Below are 19,779 nucleotides of genomic sequence, written 5' to 3' on the forward strand. Positions count from 1 at the left end.
CAATTAAATCAGGCCATCGAAACATTTTAATTTGACGGTAATATGTAATCAATGCACTATTGAAATGTCCCTCTCACCCGAAGCATCTCTGAAAACTATGGTGACTGATTTGAAAACCGATTCGGCTTAGTGTAATACCGGATACTGATGAATGCATTGAAATAAACTTTTAAATTAACTATATTATATCTCTAATATCACAGCAATGCTTACTACAAACAGCATGCTGATTGCAATCGCCATGTATACTGTGGCAAATGACAAGATGTTACAGAATGTAAACCCTGGCATACATGCACGTATCATCTACAGTGAAATAAATCAAATTATGTATACACCATCTCAAAGTACAATGATACGTATGGTACTGATGTATACTATTCAATAGTCCGCTAAATTAGCTGTCTATTAAATGCTGTGTGCGGGTTTTTTTAAAATATAATTATATGGCCAGTTATATAGCGGACTAACTATTGTTCTTGAATTGAATCAAGTCCTGTCGTGTATGATACTAATCTCTTTATTTATTTGTAGACTTAAGTATCAGATTTAAAACTATTTTTATAATTATTAGGCCTATAGTATCTAGATATGATTAACTAGTAATTGATGGCGAGTGCAGTCAAAAAAAGAAATGAAACTTACCTCAAATTTCATAATTAATCTAATATTTCCCTTTTGCCAAATTTATCTCGTAGTTTCACATCACATAAATATTATATCATGTTTTAATTTACAATTAGCCTTTGCCTAGAATGGAGGAAGACCAAACGGAATAATACATAATGTTGCTTTCCACTATGAAAATCAGTAATTGTTTTGCTAACAAGTGCATACGACAAATGCCGTAAAATCCGACGTCTATTAAGCCAATCGGATCCCCTCGGAGAAATTTCCGATATATTTCCGAAGATTCACGGAAATTACTCCGAGATGTCGCGATTGCTATTAAGCTAGTTTAACCCAAGGATTTATAAGTCTCATATACGTCCTTGTTTACCACTCCTTTTAGGAGTCAAAGAACACATATAGTAACAGTTACTATTTTAAATGTTTCAAAAATTACTGAACTTTTATAACATTTAAAATAGTAACTGTTACTATATGTGTTCTTTGACTCCTAAAAGGTGTGGTTAAACAAGGACGTAACTGTTATATGAGACTTATAAATCCTTGGGTTAAACTAGCTTAATAGACGTCGGACTTAACGAAGTTATCCTGCTGTATTTAACTAATTATGAGTTTATCTAAAAGCCCATAAGCACATGCAGAGGTACATCTGCCGATCGTAAAAATGGCGGAGTCGCTAATCTCTCTCTCTATATATGTTTCTGGTTTTACCATAATAATTGCTTATCCGTTTCAAATTTTCGCGCGAAAACATAAATTCATGAATTATCTCCCCTGAGAAATGTGTAATGAACCAATCAGAGATCGCGTTACAAAGGCCAAGAAAGGACGAAGAGATAGTCACGAAGAAAAGCGTTTTGGTGGATATCGACATGTAATACAGAGATTACAGGTTGGACAAACACATTACAGCTCAAATAATCTGTTTTCAGTACAGGTTTTATGATGCTAGCCACGTGAAGGCGGAATTATTTTCTTTTATGTTCGAAATATTTAAAATGGGACTCGAGAATAATACAATCGGTGCGTACTGTAATTTTAGCACTGCATTATCTAACCCGAGTTCGAAACCAAGACAATACAATGTTTTTTTTACCGTTCAGACAAAACTCTTTCATTCACTACATTATGTTCCTTTGAATCAGATTGAGTTCCTTTCGAGTGAAAATAATCGTTTTTGGATGACTATACTGATTACATGAAACACGGAATTATTTCTGATATGGTAAAGGGAAACACGCTTTTCGTACTAAAGGGGAGCAACTCCGAGAATACTACAGTACGGTTTATATCAAGAGTTATCTACCATTGAGCATGAAAATGTAATTTTGTTCCATGATCAGAGCTGTCATTGTAACTTGGATATCAAAAAAACACAATTTAACAAAGCATGAGATTGACAATTTATTGACTCGTGCCCTATCCGGGCCTCGTACTCGCGATCTACGGCACCCAATCGCCTTGCCAAACAGCTGCGCCTTCTACCACTGCGCCACATCCACGTCCCCAAACACTTATTGACATTTTGTAGTTTGTTGTCACTTGTGGGAGTTGTAAATGGTTTCTAATTAAATAATAATCAAAAACCCAAACATTTTCTCAAAAACCTACAAAAAATCAATACTTTTTGACTGAAATTTTGTGTATTTTCACATCTTGTTTTCCGTGTAAGGTAGTCCAGGCATTTTAAGCCACTTGTATATTCTGTGGTCCTTCAAATATTTTTGCTTTATGCTTCATCCTTTCCTCGAAATTCAAGAGGTTACAGCCCGGAGTGGACTACCTCCTTCTTATTGTCATAGCAAAACTGAAGGTTCTGTGTGTGACAACAGTCAGATATGAGAGTTAGTTTGGTCCTCAAAACTCCGAAGAATAACATGGTACAGTACATGGCTTTGAAGTTATACATCATTATCTAATAGACAAAGGATGTCTCTGTAGGCCTTTACAATGATTGGTATTTTTTTTCTCTCAAAATTTTAATGCCTTCAGTTTTACAATGACATAAGCCCTGAGGTGGATACACAACAAAAATAGTAACCCCTGGAATATCAAGGATGGTGTATACATACCAGATGGAAATTGAAATTAATTAGTGAAGTCTTCAATTATATATAATTATGTTTCAATTTTGTTTACACTCGGCCTCTTTCACTTTTAGTTACACCTATTGGAGTCTGTACAATGACATCAGAACTACCTGCCAACACCATGACGTTGCAGCAGCCCCAACAGCAGCAGCCTAGCTTAGATCTGTCAAGCTACATGGACATTGTAACTACATATAAGTGTCGCTTCTGTGACTTTACAAGTACAGCACCACAGGCTATTGGAATTCACGTCCGTGAGGTCCATGTGGTACCACCTACGTTTGTAACACAGGAAGTGGCTACTAACTCCACAGAGGTCAAGGTTACAAAGGACACCACTGTTACAGAGAACAATGTTACCATACCTAACATGTTCCCAGATGCAACTGTTGGTGGCATGCAAGTCATGTCTGAGCAAACTGTCCCCAACCAGATGACACAGGTGATGGCTAATTTTGTTGACATGGGCACATCTGGTGCAGTGTCTGTCTTACCTCTTTCTATGGAAACAACTACAGCTGATGCTATCTTACAACTGTCATCACGCCTGCCGGACAGCAACGGGGATGTTGATGATGGCACATCTTCAGAGAAAAGTAACTCAAATGATGACAATACAAATATAACTCACTTTGTTACCGTTCATGGTGAAGTTCAGGGAAATTTTACCTCAGATACTGCTATCATTCAACAAGCTTTTCCCCAGGTCCATAACAACACACAAACTGTCATGACAGCTGAGGAATCCCAGACTGCAATAGAAGTTACCATGGAATCTGATTCGTTAATGACGACTGATGGTAGCCAAAAGTCACCTCCCACAACAAGAGAGTTATTCCTTTGTGGCCAGTGTAGCATTGGGTTTAATAGTATCGAAGAATGTCGTGCCCATATGATGGAAGACCACTCAGAAATCTCTAACAGAATTGAGGAGGAAAATGACCAGCGAGTCAGTGTAGGAACTCAGGTAGAAACAACTAAACGAGGCAAGAAACGAAAAGCAGCTACTGGAAAACCCTCATCACCACCTTATGAATTGGACTCTGACCCAGATCTGGATTGGGATGATCAAGAAGAGTATAAACCACGAGGAAGTCGGTCACGTAGAAAGATCCGACCTCCAAGGGCCTTGAAGGAAGATTATTATCTCGGTAAAAGTAAAATAAAAGAAAAACCCAAAGTCATGCAAGGTTTTACTCTGAAGTGTGATGAACTTGGTTGTAGTTCAAAATTTCGGACAAAGGAAGCACTACAGGTGCATTTGAAATGCCACATGACTGATGTTTTTGAGTTTAAATGTCCAGAATGTGATAAAACAAATGAAACATGGAAACAGATTCGTATGCATCTATGGAAGGTTCATGAGATCGATACAGATCTGCTGACTTGTGATGTTTGTGAGAAATTTAAAACAGACACTATGAGTCGATTGCTGATTCACAAGGAAATCCATAGTTCTGACCGACCCTATACTTGTGACATCTGTGGTAAAGGCTTCAGACAGTTTTGCCAAATGAAAAACCATCAGACAATTCATGAAGAACACCAAGATGACGATTCAAAGAAATGGTATCGCCGTAAGGAGTGCAACATTTGTAAACGTCAGTACGCCAACCAGAAGTGCCTTCTCAAACATATTGAGGCTGTCCACAACAAGATTAAGCCTTATGTATGTCCTTACTGTGGCCATTCGTCTGCTCGCAAGGCCATGATGGAACTCCATATCAGGACCCATACTGGCGAGAAACCTTTCAAGTAAGTCACTAATTTGGAGAGGTACAACTGGGAAATTATTCTTAGATGTGTACATTAGCTCAACACACGCTATTTATAATTCAGTGTAAAAAATGACCACAACCGCTATACTTCACACACTGGTATCTTAACTCATTCATCTATCCTTGATCACCACAACCGCTATACTTCACACACTGGTATCTTAACTCATTCATCTATCCTTGATCACCACAACCGCTATACTTCACACACTGGTATCTTAACTCATTCATCCTTCCTTGACCACAACCGCTAATCCCTATACTTGACACACTGGTATCTTAACTCATTCATCCTTCCTTGACCACAACCGCTATACTTCACACACTGGTATCTTAACTCATTCATCTATCCTTGATCACCACAACCGCTATACTTCACACACTGGTATCTTAACTCATTCATCCATCCTTGACCACAACCGCTATACTTCACACACTGGTATCTTAACTCATTCATCCATCCTTGACCACAACCACTATACTTGACACACTGGTATCTTAACTCATCCATCCTTGACTACAACCGCTAATCCCTATACTTGACACACTGGTATCTTAACTCATTCATCCTTCCTTGACCACAACTGCTATACTTGACACACTGGTATCATAACTCATTCATCCTTCCTTGACCACAACCGCTATACTTGACACACTAATATTTTAACTCATTCATCCTTCCTTGACCACAACCGCTTTACTTGACACACTGGTATCTTAACTCATTCATCCTTCCTTGACCACAACCGCTATACTTGACACACTGGTATCTTAACTCATTCATCCATCCTTGACCACAACCGCTATACTTGAAACACTGGTATTGTAACTCATTCATCCTTGACCACAACCGTTATACTTCACACACTGGTATCTTAACTCATTCATCCTTCCTTGACCACAACCGCTATACTTGACACACTGGTATCTTAACTCATCCATCCATACTTGACCACAACCGCTATACTTGACACACTGGTATCTTAACTCATTCATCCTTCCTTGACCACAACCGCTATACTTGACACACTGGTATCTTAACTCATCCATCTATACTTGACCACAACCGCTATACTTGACACACACTGGTATCTTAACTCATTCATCCATCCTTGACCACAACCGCTTTACTCCACACACTGGTATCTTAACTCATTCATCCATCCTTGACCACAACCGCTATACTTGACACACTGGTATCTTAATCTCATTCATCCATCCTTGACCACAACCGCTATACTTGACACACTGGTATCTTAACTCATCCATCCTTCCTTGACCACAACCGCTATACTTGACACACTGGTATCGTAACTTATTCATCCTTCCTTGACCACAACCCTTACTTATACTTCACACACTGGTATCTTAACTCATTCATCCATCCTTGACCACAACCGCTATACTTGACACACTGGTATCGTAACTCATTCATCCATCCTTGACCACAACCGCTATACTTCACACACTGGTATCTTAACCATTCATCCATCATTGACCACAACCGCTATACTTGACACACTGGTATCTTAACTCATTCATCTCTTCTCCTTGACCACAACCGCTATACTCCACACACTGGTATCTTAACTCATTCATCCATCCTTGACCACAACCGCTATACTTGACACACTGGTATCTTAACTCATTCATCCATCCTTGACCACAAACGCTATACTTGACACACTGGTATCTTAACTCATTCATCCATCCTTGACCACAACCGCTATACTTGACACACTGGTATCTTAACTCAACTTGACCACAACGCTATACTCACACACTGTATCTTAACTCATTCATCCATCCTTGACCACAACCGCTATACTTGACACACTGGTATCTTAACTCATTCATCCATCCTTGACCACAACCGCTATACTTGACACACTGGTATCTTAACTCATTCATCCATCCTTGACCACAACCGCTATACTTGACACACTGGTATCTTAACTCATTCATCCATCCTTGACCACAACCGCTATACTTGACACACTGGTATCTTAACTCATTCATCCATCCTTGACCACAACCGCTATACTTGACACACTGGTATCTTAACTCATTCATCCATCCTTGACCACAACCGCTATACTTGACACACTGGTATCTTAACTCATTCATCCATCCTTGACCACAACCGCTATACTTGACACACTGGTATCTTAACTCATTCATCCATCCTTGACCACAACCGCTATACTTGACACACTGGTATCTTAACTCATTCATCCATCCTTGACCACAACCGCTATATACTTGACACACTGGTATCTTAACTCATTCATCCATCCTTGACCACAACCGCTATACTTGACACACTGGTATCTTAACTCATTCATCCATCCTTGACCACAACCGCTATACTTGACACACTGGTATCTTAACTCATTCATCCATCCTTGACCACAACCGCTATACTTGACACACTGGTATCTTAACTCATTCATCCATCCTTGACCACAACCGCTATACTTGACACACTGGTATCTTAACTCATTCATCCAACTTGACCACAACCGCTATACTTGACACACTGGTATCTTAACTCATTCATCCATCCTTGACCACAACCGCTATACTTGACACACTGGTATCTTAACTCATTCATCCATCCTTGACCACAACCGCTATACTTGACACACTGGTATCTTAACTCATTCATCCATCCTTGACCACAACCGCTATACTTGACACACTGGTATCTTAACTCATTCATCCATCCTTGACCACAACCGCTATACTTGACACACTGGTATCTTAACTCATTCATCCATCCTTGACCACAACCGCTATACTCCACACACTGGTATCTTAACTCATTCATCCATCCTTGACCACAACCGCTATACTTGACACACTGGTATCTTAACTCATTCATCCATCCTTGACCACAACGGCTATACTTGACACACTGGTATCTTAACTCATTCATCCATCCTTGACCACTAACCGCTATACTTGACACACACTGGTATCTTAACTCATTCATCCTTCCTTGACCACAACCGCTATACTTCACACACTGGTATCTTAACTCATTCATCCATCATTGACCACAACCGCTATACTTCACACACTGGTATCTCTTAACTCATTCATCCATCCTTGACCACTATACCGCTTATACTTGACACACTGGTATCTTAACTTCACTCATCCATCCTTGACCACAACCGCTATACTTGACACACTGGTATCTTAACTCATTCATCCATCCTTGACCACAACCGCTATACTTGACACACTGGTATCTTAACTCATTCATCCATCCTTGACCACAACTGCTATACTTGACACACTGGTATCTTAACTCATTCATCCTTCCTTGACCACAACGCTATACTTGACACACTGGTATCTTAACTCATTCATCCATCCTTGACCACAACCGCTATACTTGACACACTGGTATCTTAACTCATTCAATCCTTCCTTGACCACAACCGCTATACTTGACACACTGGTATCTTAACTCATTCATCCATCCTTGACCACAACCGCTATACTTGACACACTGGTATCTTAACTCATTCATCCATCCTTGACCACAACCGCTATACTTGACACACTGGTATCTTAACTCATTCATCCTTCCTTGACCACAACCGCTATACTTGACACACTGGTATCTTAACTCATTCATCCATCCTTGACCACAACCGCTATACTTGACACACTGGTATCTTAACTCATTCATCCATCCTTGACCACAACTGCTATACTTGACACACTGGTATCTTAACTCATTCATCCATCCTTGACCACAACCGCTATACTTGACACACTGGTATCTTAACTCATTCATCCTTAAAAGCACCGTTTTTGACATGGACATATACACCACAGTGAGACAATACATTTATACTTAAGTAGAGATATTTCTCTCTCTCTCTATATATATTTTTTTTTTGTAGTACATTAAGTGTTTTAATATAGAAAAATATACTGTCAATAGACAATTAATTTTATAGTTACTTTTCAATTAAGTGATAAATCTATATGATTTTACCGTATACGTCTACTGCAGGACATTTAAAATAATAATTTTGTGATAGTAACTGTAAAGTTATAAATTATGAAATTAATTATGTAGTTTGACAAGTTATAATTGATTGAAAACACCCAGTGAAAAAAAGAAGAGAAAACTATACAAGGTATGAATTACTAAAATCTTTTACTGTAAAAGATGAACTTCTGTACCGAAACAAAAATTTCCTTCGTTCATTTTATTTTCAAATGAAGGATCACCCCATATAAAAGGCTAATTTAAATCGTCAACGATATTATATTTTGTGAATATACCAGAGAGTATATTGGTGCCTAATGTCAGCATATTTGATTGCAATTGAACTAAAAAAATGAAAGGAATCTTCTATTATAAAACCAACATTGCACAAACTAGGAGAATCTATAAGATTTTTACTGTAAAGATGTTGGTTTAATATACTGCATTCTGACGCAATACCGAGCATGACAGTATTTGGTCTGATCTATTACCTGTGTTAAAATAGCTAATTCGGTGTTCTTGTGATTTCAGTTTTCAAAGTAGTTTTTGAGAACCTTAATAGAGGAATTTTCTCTTATTTCTAATGGAAGTTCATTCCATGCACGAGTCGATGAAGGTAAAAAAGATTCATAATATAAATTTGTCCTTGTGCGAATTGTTTGATGGCATATCTGATCGTCTAGTGTTGTATTGAAATGAATTGCGGTTGGTCTAGGGGGTAATATGGAGGAAAGATATGTTGGACGCTGTGTTTTTGAAACCATTTATGTGATTATTGTAAAAGTTTATGTTTTCTACGACGTTCGAAGAATTAGCTTTTCCCATTGTGTGTCTTTATAAAGTAACTCTATTTTCGAAAGTTTGGTTCCCCCTGTTATAATTCGGGGCCGCTTCTGTTTGAACATTTTCTAACCTATCAATTAAGTATTTTTGGTATATTGTGCCCAGATTACATCCGCATATTCTAAGATGGGTCTAATGAATGACATGTAAATGTGTTGTAAAGTGTTCTCTCTATCAAGTGTAAATTTAAAAAAAAATTTTTCTCAGTAAGTTTAATCTTTTAGAGGCTGATTCTATAATATGGTCTATATGTATACTTTCAAGAAAGATTTGAAGAGAACCAAATAACTCCAAGATGCTTATGATTGGTAACTTCAGAAACAAACATTGTTATTTAAGTAAATGTCTCCGTGATCGGGTTCCTAATAATTTCCGTGATATTATTAAACTTTCTGTTTTGTTTGGGGTTAAAGGTCACCAACCACGTATCACTCAGCCCATTTTTGAATGGTTTTCAAGATCATTATTCAACATTGATCTGGCTACATTATGGCGTAATAAACATATAACAAATACACAGACGCAAACTCATTGTCATCTGCAAACAGTTTAACGTTACACATCGTAAATTTACAACTATTTCATTGATAAAAATAAGAAAAAAGACGAGGAACCGAGTATTGACCCTCTGTGGTAACACATCCAGCATTAATGTTTTTGAAGTTTTGAAAAATTTACCGCCCAACAACTACACTTTGCGTCCAATTTATTAATTAACTGCTTACAAACATTATAAATAAAGTTAACCTGAATAAGCCCAGCTAGTTTCTAAATAAATATATCAAACCATCATCGCCAAACAGAGTCCGGTCCAAAACGCCTTTGCTTAAGTACACAAAATACAATACTAATTTTCTTTCCCTAAGTTCTAAAAGCTTTATCCCAAATATCATTTGATAGATATAAAGTAGCTGATTAATATAGCCATGATCAACCCCGTATGTAAAACCCGACTGTCCTTGTGTTCATTGAAAGAGTTTTTAATCTGTAAGAAAATTGTAAATCATATTTAAACACATCAACGTGCCAATAATTTACCAACAATATTCTACTAATAGGAAATGGGTATATAGTTTGCTAGATTAGATCGATATCGCTCTTTTTTCCCTCTTTAAAACACTGGAAGTTACAATTGCAGTTTTCCACACTATCTGGATAATTTCCACTGAATTTAAGGGAAATTAATAATAATACAACATAAATGGTTTACATAATTGCTCTTTGCCCTTCTTCTTTCAAAAAGGCATTGCAATGAGTTAAGTCGGGGACCAATTGCTTTAGCACGTCTAGAACACTAAATGGCGTCATTAACCATCCTGGGGGTTATAGTGTAATAAATCAAAAATAAGGTGGATGGAATATCCATTGTGTCGTAAGGTAATTAAGCATGTGAAGAACATGGTTTAATGTAAACTGTTCTGGCGAAATAGGTTGTTATAGTGCGTCTGCTTTACTTTTATCGATCATAAATTACTGAGTATTTCTAACATATTAAAGGTTTGTATTGGAAACAGATTTTTTTGGAGACAGCCTAGTAAACGTGTTTGCTCAATTTCCACCATTGTCGAGTTGCATGGGATTGTGTAAGTTTTAAGTGATTTTGACAGTTTTTAGTTTTTGTTAATCTGCATTGGCTCTTCTTATCGCATCAACACATGAATTAACGTAACTTTTTGAACTTATATCCAATGGAATTGACTTTTGAGTGTGTTTAGCTTTTCCTATGCAATAACGTTTCCTAGCACTTATCAGAGCTATTGATATTATTATGCATCCAAGGGGAATCTTCGAGTGACGAACAGTAAAATAATTTTGTTGGGAACGTGAACATGCCAGCACAAGTTAAAATTGATTTCTGGTAAAAAATTTAACGAGCATACTTGTCGTGAGAGCAAAAAAAATATTTATATTGTACCTTCGCAATCGTATTTCACCAATTTTGTTATAGAACAGCTGATAGACGCCATGGTTGTATTAGCCATACTTTTCTTTTTTCTTTTAAATGTACAATTGTGATAGGGTGTTTTAAGGAATATCAATTATTATACATAAATAGAGAGCAGTGGTATCTATCTAAAGCTGTTAGAAACCGATTCTCCAACTGATAACCTTTTTAATCATATTCATATTATTAACTATGAACAAATCGAGTAAAGTAAGAAGGTTCTTTCAGTGAAGTTTGTTGGATCATTTTACTAAATTTGGGAGTTAGGGAATACGATGTAAGAATATCTTTTATATGTTTTGGTCCGTGTGTACGCTGGCAGTTTCAACATGTTTTCATTAAAATCACCAGTTATAAAGATATTCTCAGTATTTGTATCAACAGCAAGATCTATAGAGTTTTCTATGAGGAGCCATATATCATTTTTTGGAATTTGGAGGTCTATAAAATGTTCCAATTAAAATATCAATATTGTTTACACTTATTTCCAACCAAATACATTCCAAGCTTGCTATTTCAAGATCAGTACGACGGTGTGCCGGTGTACTTTTATATTTTTTATTTACATATACAGCTATTCCTCCACCTATACGATCTATATCTACTCCTAAGAAATGGGGGATGGGAATTTGTCGAAAAGCAGATCAATCCGAGGTCTCAGTGATAGAGTTTAACCAAGTTTCGGTAATAGCGATAAAATCGAAATCTTCAAGTTCAGACATTATAATATCGATTTTTGGTAGCAAACTTTGAACATTATAGTGAACTATGGACAAGTCATTATCATTATCAAATGATACAGTACTGTAATGATGAAATTGTGTCTGAGTTATCAACAGACAGGAAGGACCCCTGATTTAATTCAACATCTCCACATTGATATAGCAAATACGCAAACCATAAATGTACTAATAATATTAAACTGCAGACGCAAAAATATATACACACACAATATATAAACTGCTTATTACTATTTTCATGGAGAGCTTGCTGACTATAGATGTTGTTTATATTTGCCTTCAGAAATCAAAAATAAAAACACAGTAATTGTGAAGTGATCTGTATTTATAGAGCCAGAACAAATTTACCATCAGAAGAAAAAAAGGGTGATCCTCTTATTTATCAAGTGGAAGGCGAGCTTTAAAACCATGTAAATACCGATTCTCATGCGGTGACACATATACTCAACAGGCATTAGGTTATACGATAAAGGTAATACAGATAAGACCGCAGATGAGAACCGATGTACATGGTTGATAGGAATAAAATATTGAAATTTCTTACCAAAATATATTTGTGCTTCGATACAGACCAGCAATTCCTTCCCAGGTCTTCAGGGATTTCACTGAGGTTAGATGACACATAGATGTACAAAAGAAAATCGCAAAAATCAGATACATATAAGAGGATATGAAGATACATAAATTGGAGGAAACCTTTAAAAAAAAAAACCGTGTCATACATCCATAACCGTGGTCATTCATCCTTGACACACCGCTATACTTGACACACTGGTATCTTAACTCATTCATCCTTCCTTGACCACAACCGCTATACTTGACACACTGGTATCTTAACTCATTCATCCATCCTTGACCACAACCGCTATACTTGACACACTGGTATCTTAACTCATCATCCATCCTTGACCACAACCGCTATACTTGACACACTGGTATCTTAACTCATTCATCCATCCTTGACCACAACCGCTATACTTGACACACTGGTATCTTAACTCATTCATCCTTCCTTGACCACAACCGCTATACTTGACACACTGGTATCTTAACTCATTCATCCATCCTTGACCACAACCGCTATACTTGACACACTGGTATCTTAACTCATTCATCCATCCTTGACCACAACCGCTATACTTGACACACTGGTATCTTAACTCATTCATCCATCCTTGACCACAACCGCTATACTTGAAACACTGGTATTGTAACTCATTCATCCTTGACCACAACCGTTATACTTCACACACTGGTATCTTAACTCATTCATCCTTCCTTGACCACAACCGCTATACTTGACACACTGGTATCTTAACTCATCCATCCATCCTTGACCACAACCGCTATACTTGACACACTGGTATCTTAACTCATTCATCCATCCTTGACCACAACCGCTATACTTGACACACTGGTATCTTAACTCATTCATCCTTCCTTGACCACAACCGCTATACTTGACACACTGGTATCTTAACTCATTCATCCATCCTTGACCACAACCGCTATACTTGACACACTGGTATCTTAACTATATCTCACTACAACTCACAACCGCTATACTTCACACTGGTATCTAACTCATTCATCCTTCCTTGACCACAACCGCTATACTTCACACACTGGTATCTTAACTCATTCATCCATCCTCCTTGACCACAACCGCTATACTTGACACACTGGTATCTTAACTCATTCATCCATCCTTGACCACAACCGCTATCTATACTTCACACACACTGGTATCTTAACTCATTCATCCATCCTTGACCACAACCGCTATACTTGACACACTGGTATCTTAACTCATTCATCCATCCTTGACCACAACCGCTATACTACACACACTGGTATCTTAACTCATTCATCCATCATTGACCACAACCGCTATACTTGTACACACACACTGGTATCTTAACTCATTCATCCTTCCTTGACCACAACCGCTATACTTCACACACTGGTATCTTAACTCATTCATCCATCCTTGACCACAACCGCTATACTTCACACACTGGTATCTTAACTCATTCATCCTTCCTTGACCACAACCGCTATACTTGACACACTGGTATCTTAACTCATTCATCCTTCCTTGACCACAACCGCATATACACTATAACTCACACACACTGGTATCTTAACTCATTCATCCTTCCTTGACCACAACCGCTATACTTGACACACTGGTATCTTAACTCATTCATCCTTCCTTGACCACAACCGCTATACTTGACACACTGGTATCTTAACTCATTCATCCATCCTTGACCACCACAACGCTATACTTGACACACTGGTATCTTAACTCATTCATCCATCCTTGACCACAACCGCTATACTTGACACACTGGTATCTTAACTCATTCATCCATCCTTGACCACAACCGCTATACTTGACACACTGGTATCTTAACTCATTCATCCATCCTTGACCACAACCGCTATACTTGACACACTGGTATCTTAACTCATTCATCCATCCTTGACCACAACCGCTATACTTCACACACTGGTATCTTAACTCATTCATCTTCCTTGACCACAACCCTATACTTGACACACTGGTATCTTAACTCATTCATCCATCTTGACCACAACCGCTATACTTCACACACTGGTATCTTAACTCATTCATCCTTCCTTGACCACAACCGCTATACTTGACACACTGGTATCTTAACTCATTCATCCATCCTTGACCACAACCGCTATACTTGACACACTGGTATCTTAACTCATTCATCCATCCTTGACCACAACCGCTATACTTGACACACTGGTATCTTAACTCATTCATCCATCCTTGACCACAACCGCTATACTTGACACACTGGTATCTTAACTCATTCATCCATCCTTGACCACAACCGCTATACTTGACACACTGGTATCTTAACCTCTCCAACTTCTATCACTTGACACACTAAATTTTAACTCATTCATCCTTCCTTGACCACAACCGCTATACTTGACACACTGGTATCTTAACTCATCCATCCATACTTGACCACAACCGCTATACTTGACACACTGGTATCTTAACTCATTCATCCATCCTTGACCACAACCGCTATACTTGACACACTGGTATCTTAACTCATTCATCCATCCTTGACCACAACCGCTATACTTGACACACTGGTATCTTAACTCATTCATCCTTCCTTGACCACAACCGCTATACTTGACACACTGGTATCTTAACTCATTCATCCATCCTTGACCACAACCGCTATACTTGACACACTGGTATCTTAACTCATTCATCCATCCTTGACCACAACCGCTATACTTGACACACTGGTATCTTAACTCATTCATCCATCCTTGACCACAACCGCTATACTTGACACATTGGTGTATCTTAACTCATTCATCCATCCTTGACCACAACCGCTATACTTGACACACTGGTATTGTAACTCATTCATCCTTGACCACAACCGCTATACTTGACACACTGGTATCTTAACTCATTCATCCATCCTTGACCACAACCGCTATACTTCACACACTGGTATCTTAACTCATTCATCCATCCTTGACCACAACCGCTATACTTGACACACTGGTATCTTAACTCATTCATCCATCCTTGACCACAACCGCTATACTTGACACACTGGTATCTTAACTCATCCATCCTTCCTTGACCACAACCGCTATACTTGACACACTGGTATCTTAACTCATTCATCCATCCTTGACCACAACCGCTATACTTGACACACTGGTATCTTAACTCATTCATCCATCCTTGACCACAACCGCTATACTTGACACACTGGTATCTTAACTCATTCATCCATCCTTGACCACAACCGCTATACTTGACACACTGGTATTGTAACTCATTCATCCTTGACCACAACCGCTATACTTGACACACTGGTATCTTAACTCATCCATCCTTGACCACAACCGCTATACTTCACACACTGGTATCTTAACTCATTCATCTATCCTTGATCACCACAACCGCTATACTTCACACACTGGTATCTTAACTCATTCATCCATCCTTGACCACAACCGCTATACTCCACACACTGGTATCTTAACTCATCCATCCATACTTGACCACAACGGCTATACTTGACACACTGGTATCTTAACTCATCCATCCTTCCTTGACCACAACCGCTATACTTGACACACTGGTATCTTAACTCATCCATCCATACTTGACCACAACCGCTATACTTGACACACTGGTATCTTAACTCATTCATCCATCCTTGACCACAACCGCTATACTTGACACACTGGTATCTTAACTCATTCATCCATCCTTGACCACAACCGCTATACTTGACACACTGGTATCTTAACTCATCCATCCATACTTGACCACAACCGCTATACTTGACACACTGGTATCTTAACTCATTCATCCATCCTTGACCACAACCGCTATACTTGACACATTGGTATCTTAACTCATTCATCCATCCTTGACCACAACCGCTATACTTGACACACTGGTATCTTAACTCATCCATCCTTGACCACAACCGCTATACTTCACACACTGGTATCTTAACTCATTCATCCATCCTTGACCACAACCGCTATACTCCACACACTGGTATCTTAACTCATTCATCCATCCTTGACCACAACCGCTATACTTGACACACTGGTATCTTAACTCATTCATCCATCCTTGACCACAACCGCTATACTTGACACACTGGTATCTTAACTCATTCATCCATCCTTGACCACAACCGCTATACTTGACACACTGGTATCTTAACTCATTCATCCATCCTTGACCACAACCGCTATACTTGACACACTGGTATCTTAACTCATTCATCCATCCTTGACCACAACCGCTATACTTGACACATTGGTATTGTAACTCATTCATCCTTGACCACAACCGCTATACTTGACACACTGGTATCTTAACTCATCCATCCTTGACCACAACCGCTATACTTGACACACTGGTATCTTAACTCATCCATCCTTGACCACAACCGCTATACTTGACACACTGGTATCTTAACTCATCCATCCTTGACCACAACTGCTATACTCCACACACTAATATTTTAACGCGTTCATCCTTCAATATACAATGGAACTCTTCAAATTTGAAGGGCTGCTATAGTTCATTATGAATGTTCAGGGTTAATGAGTTACATTTCATCTTTTATCATTTTAGAAGAACTCTATATATATTTCAGATAATGATAGGAATTAATTACAAGTAAGCCTTTACCAGCTGAGCAGATTTATTTTTGTTTACTTGAGGAAAGTAGTTTGTGTAATGGTTGTGATAGCTTGATACATAACTATTACAACTATGTAATTTCTAGTATTCAAGGTTTTAAAATTTTTCACTAGATTTGGGTGAATCGGCAAATTTAATGAAAATTAAATACCTTGCATATTTTTTTTCTCAGGTACATATATATTTACATAAACTTTAACTTCTATAAATATTACAACTGGCACATTTATTCAAAGGCTATAAAAATTATATGTAAAAATAAACTCCCTTAAATCAAATAGTAAATCATAAAATTTTACACCCCACGAAATTGAACAACTATAAACATGTAGTATTAGTATGATTTCTTTTTGTTTTAGGTGTGACCACTGTCAGTATGTGACTGGTGACCACAATTCCCTGCGACGCCACAAGATGCGACATTCTGGCCAGAAGCCATATAAGTGTCAGTTCTGTGGATATTCATGTATACAAGCTATTTCCTTTAAGATGCACATGAAAAATAAACACCCTGGTGGCACCGTTGGTGTCTTCTGCTGTGACATTTGTACATTCCGCACTGTCAATGAGGCCAGCTTTAAAGGCCATATGGACGACCATAAAAATGGTCTCATTACTGAAAATGCTCCTCCTCTTCCTCAGCAACAACGCCGTCCACACATTATCATACAGCAACCGCCCATCAGCTCACAGTTCCAGCAAGGAGCAAAAATGGAGAAGGTCACAGTGCAAGGTGAAACCAATATCAATTTCCAAGGTCTAGGTCAGATTGAAGGTCAAACTGTTGAGGAGCACATAGTTGAGGTTCCTGATAATCAGCTTCAGATGCAGATTCAGACTTTAGAATCGGGTGAGACGCAGATAAGCGAAGAAGATTTAACGAGACTTTCTAGTTATGAAGGCCTTGTTCCTTCAGACTTATCAGCAGCACAACTAGTTCTATCAGCCCTGAATGCTATATCTTCACAAAACTCAGAAGGATCCTCTAACGGAAGGCCGCAGCTCTTGCACGGCGTGGAAACATCCATAATGTCATCTGATGTCAAAGATGGAGTAACCACACATACCATCACATTTCATATGCCAGTGTCAGCCACAGAGGATGCTGCAGGTGTTACAGAAACAATAACGGATGGTATGGCTGCTGAACACGCTGTAGACATAACAGGCTCTTTAGACACTCTGAAGGAAGGTGAGGAGAGCCCTAGTGTACAGAATGGGATGCTGATCCTCTCTGGTCAACCGGTCACTTTAAATCCTGTGGTCCTAAATGGTGACCAGACTAGTAACGCTACAATACAGGATCTGGCTCAGGTCAGCTGTCTCCTGGTGAACCAGTGAAAAGTATCAATAGTTAAATGATATCTTATATTTAGAACATTTAAAACTACAAACAGGCTGTTAAAATGTCTCAGGTGAATACAGTAAATGGATTGTCAGAAAAGAATTTCTGTATATTTGGACAATGCATTCTGGTACACTACATACCGGGTATGCTAAAACTTGTTATTTACTACTAGGACAATCAGAAAACAAAGACAGTGATAGATATCAGTACACAGGTATACAGTTTTCTATTCAATGTTAGATATATTTATTGGTACTGGTAAGCAGCTTTAGCATTTATCTTGACGGAAGAGTTTCAGCCAATACATTCATTTTAAAACTCGTTATTTTCTTGGTTCCCCCACTTATTTTGTCATTTGAAATTGCTCATTATTTTAATCGTTCTGGTAAGTACCAGTAATTATTTTTTATGAAGATGTAATATTTGTTCTAGATAATTTCATATAAGAAACATAGGCATACATTATCTGATGTTGATTTATTTCAATCTATCCAAAATTACAGCATTGTGTCTCTTTTGTTCATTTGAGATTTCTGGAAAAACAATGCACTGACATTGCAAGTTTTTTAATATAGGAACTTGAGTTCAATAAATAAAATAAAATCTATTATTGGTGAGAATAGAACAATTTATCTGTTTGAACATTCACTTAGTGTTATGGATTATTTTACGTCCAGAAGCCAGTACTATAAATAAATTGTTGATTTATATACTTATGTATTGTTTGTCATATTTATAAAGGACACCTCTATATATTGTAAAGCACACTTACCAGTGCATATATCAAGGACAAACTCATCAACCCCATTTGGTGAAACACACACCTGTTTACAGTATAAAGGATGTTTAAGCTTAGGTGTTTTTTATAGACAGGTTTGCACAAACATTCAGTCAGGATCGGTAAATTTTAGAGTCAGCCGGTCCTTAGGACCAGTAGGAAAAAATCTGTAAGGGAAAACACTGACTGTAACATCAAAAATACTTCAAAAACCTAACAACAACAGAAGATGTGGTATTTGTCATACTGTAATGCATATATGTACAAAATTTCTTTAAGACTGGAGTAACAATGAAGACATTGTAGCTGTTTGAATCTTGCGAGATCAGCGACTAGCCGGGACAGTACAAGTCCAGTATTACCG

At 38.0% G+C, this 19,779-nt stretch overlaps 1 protein-coding gene across 2 annotated transcripts; it reads left to right on the forward strand.

The window, feature by feature from the left end:
• Nucleotides 1-1,438: 1,438 nt before the first annotated feature.
• LOC138316325 (zinc finger and BTB domain-containing protein 24-like) lies at nucleotides 1,439-19,349 on the forward strand. Of its 2 annotated transcripts, none has more exons than XM_069257994.1 (3): nucleotides 1,439-1,522; nucleotides 2,792-4,475; nucleotides 17,649-19,349. In XM_069257994.1, the coding sequence occupies exons 2-3, from the start codon at nucleotides 2,815-2,817 to the stop codon at nucleotides 18,628-18,630; spliced, it is 2,643 nt and encodes an 880-aa protein (XP_069114095.1). In that variant the 5' UTR covers nucleotides 1,439-1,522; nucleotides 2,792-2,814; the 3' UTR covers nucleotides 18,631-19,349. The 2 variants fall into 2 exon arrangements, with proteins under 2 accessions (XP_069114095.1, XP_069114097.1); XM_069257996.1 differs by lacking the exon at nucleotides 1,439-1,522 and adding an exon at nucleotides 1,683-1,909.
• Nucleotides 19,350-19,779: the final 430 nt, after the last annotated feature.

This window comes from Argopecten irradians, chromosome 2 (genome assembly GCF_041381155.1).
Source record: "Argopecten irradians isolate NY chromosome 2, Ai_NY, whole genome shotgun sequence".
Classification (NCBI taxonomy): Eukaryota; Metazoa; Mollusca; class Bivalvia; order Pectinida; family Pectinidae; genus Argopecten; species Argopecten irradians.

Coding starts and splice junctions, on each gene's coding strand:
- LOC138316325 (XM_069257994.1), top strand. CDS start 2,815: ATGACATCAGAACTACCTGCCAACACCATGACGTTGCAGCAGCCCCAA. Junction 4,476..17,648: donor ACTGGCGAGAAACCTTTCAA/GTAAGTCACTAA, acceptor TTTTTGTTTTAG/GTGTGACCACTGTCAGTATG.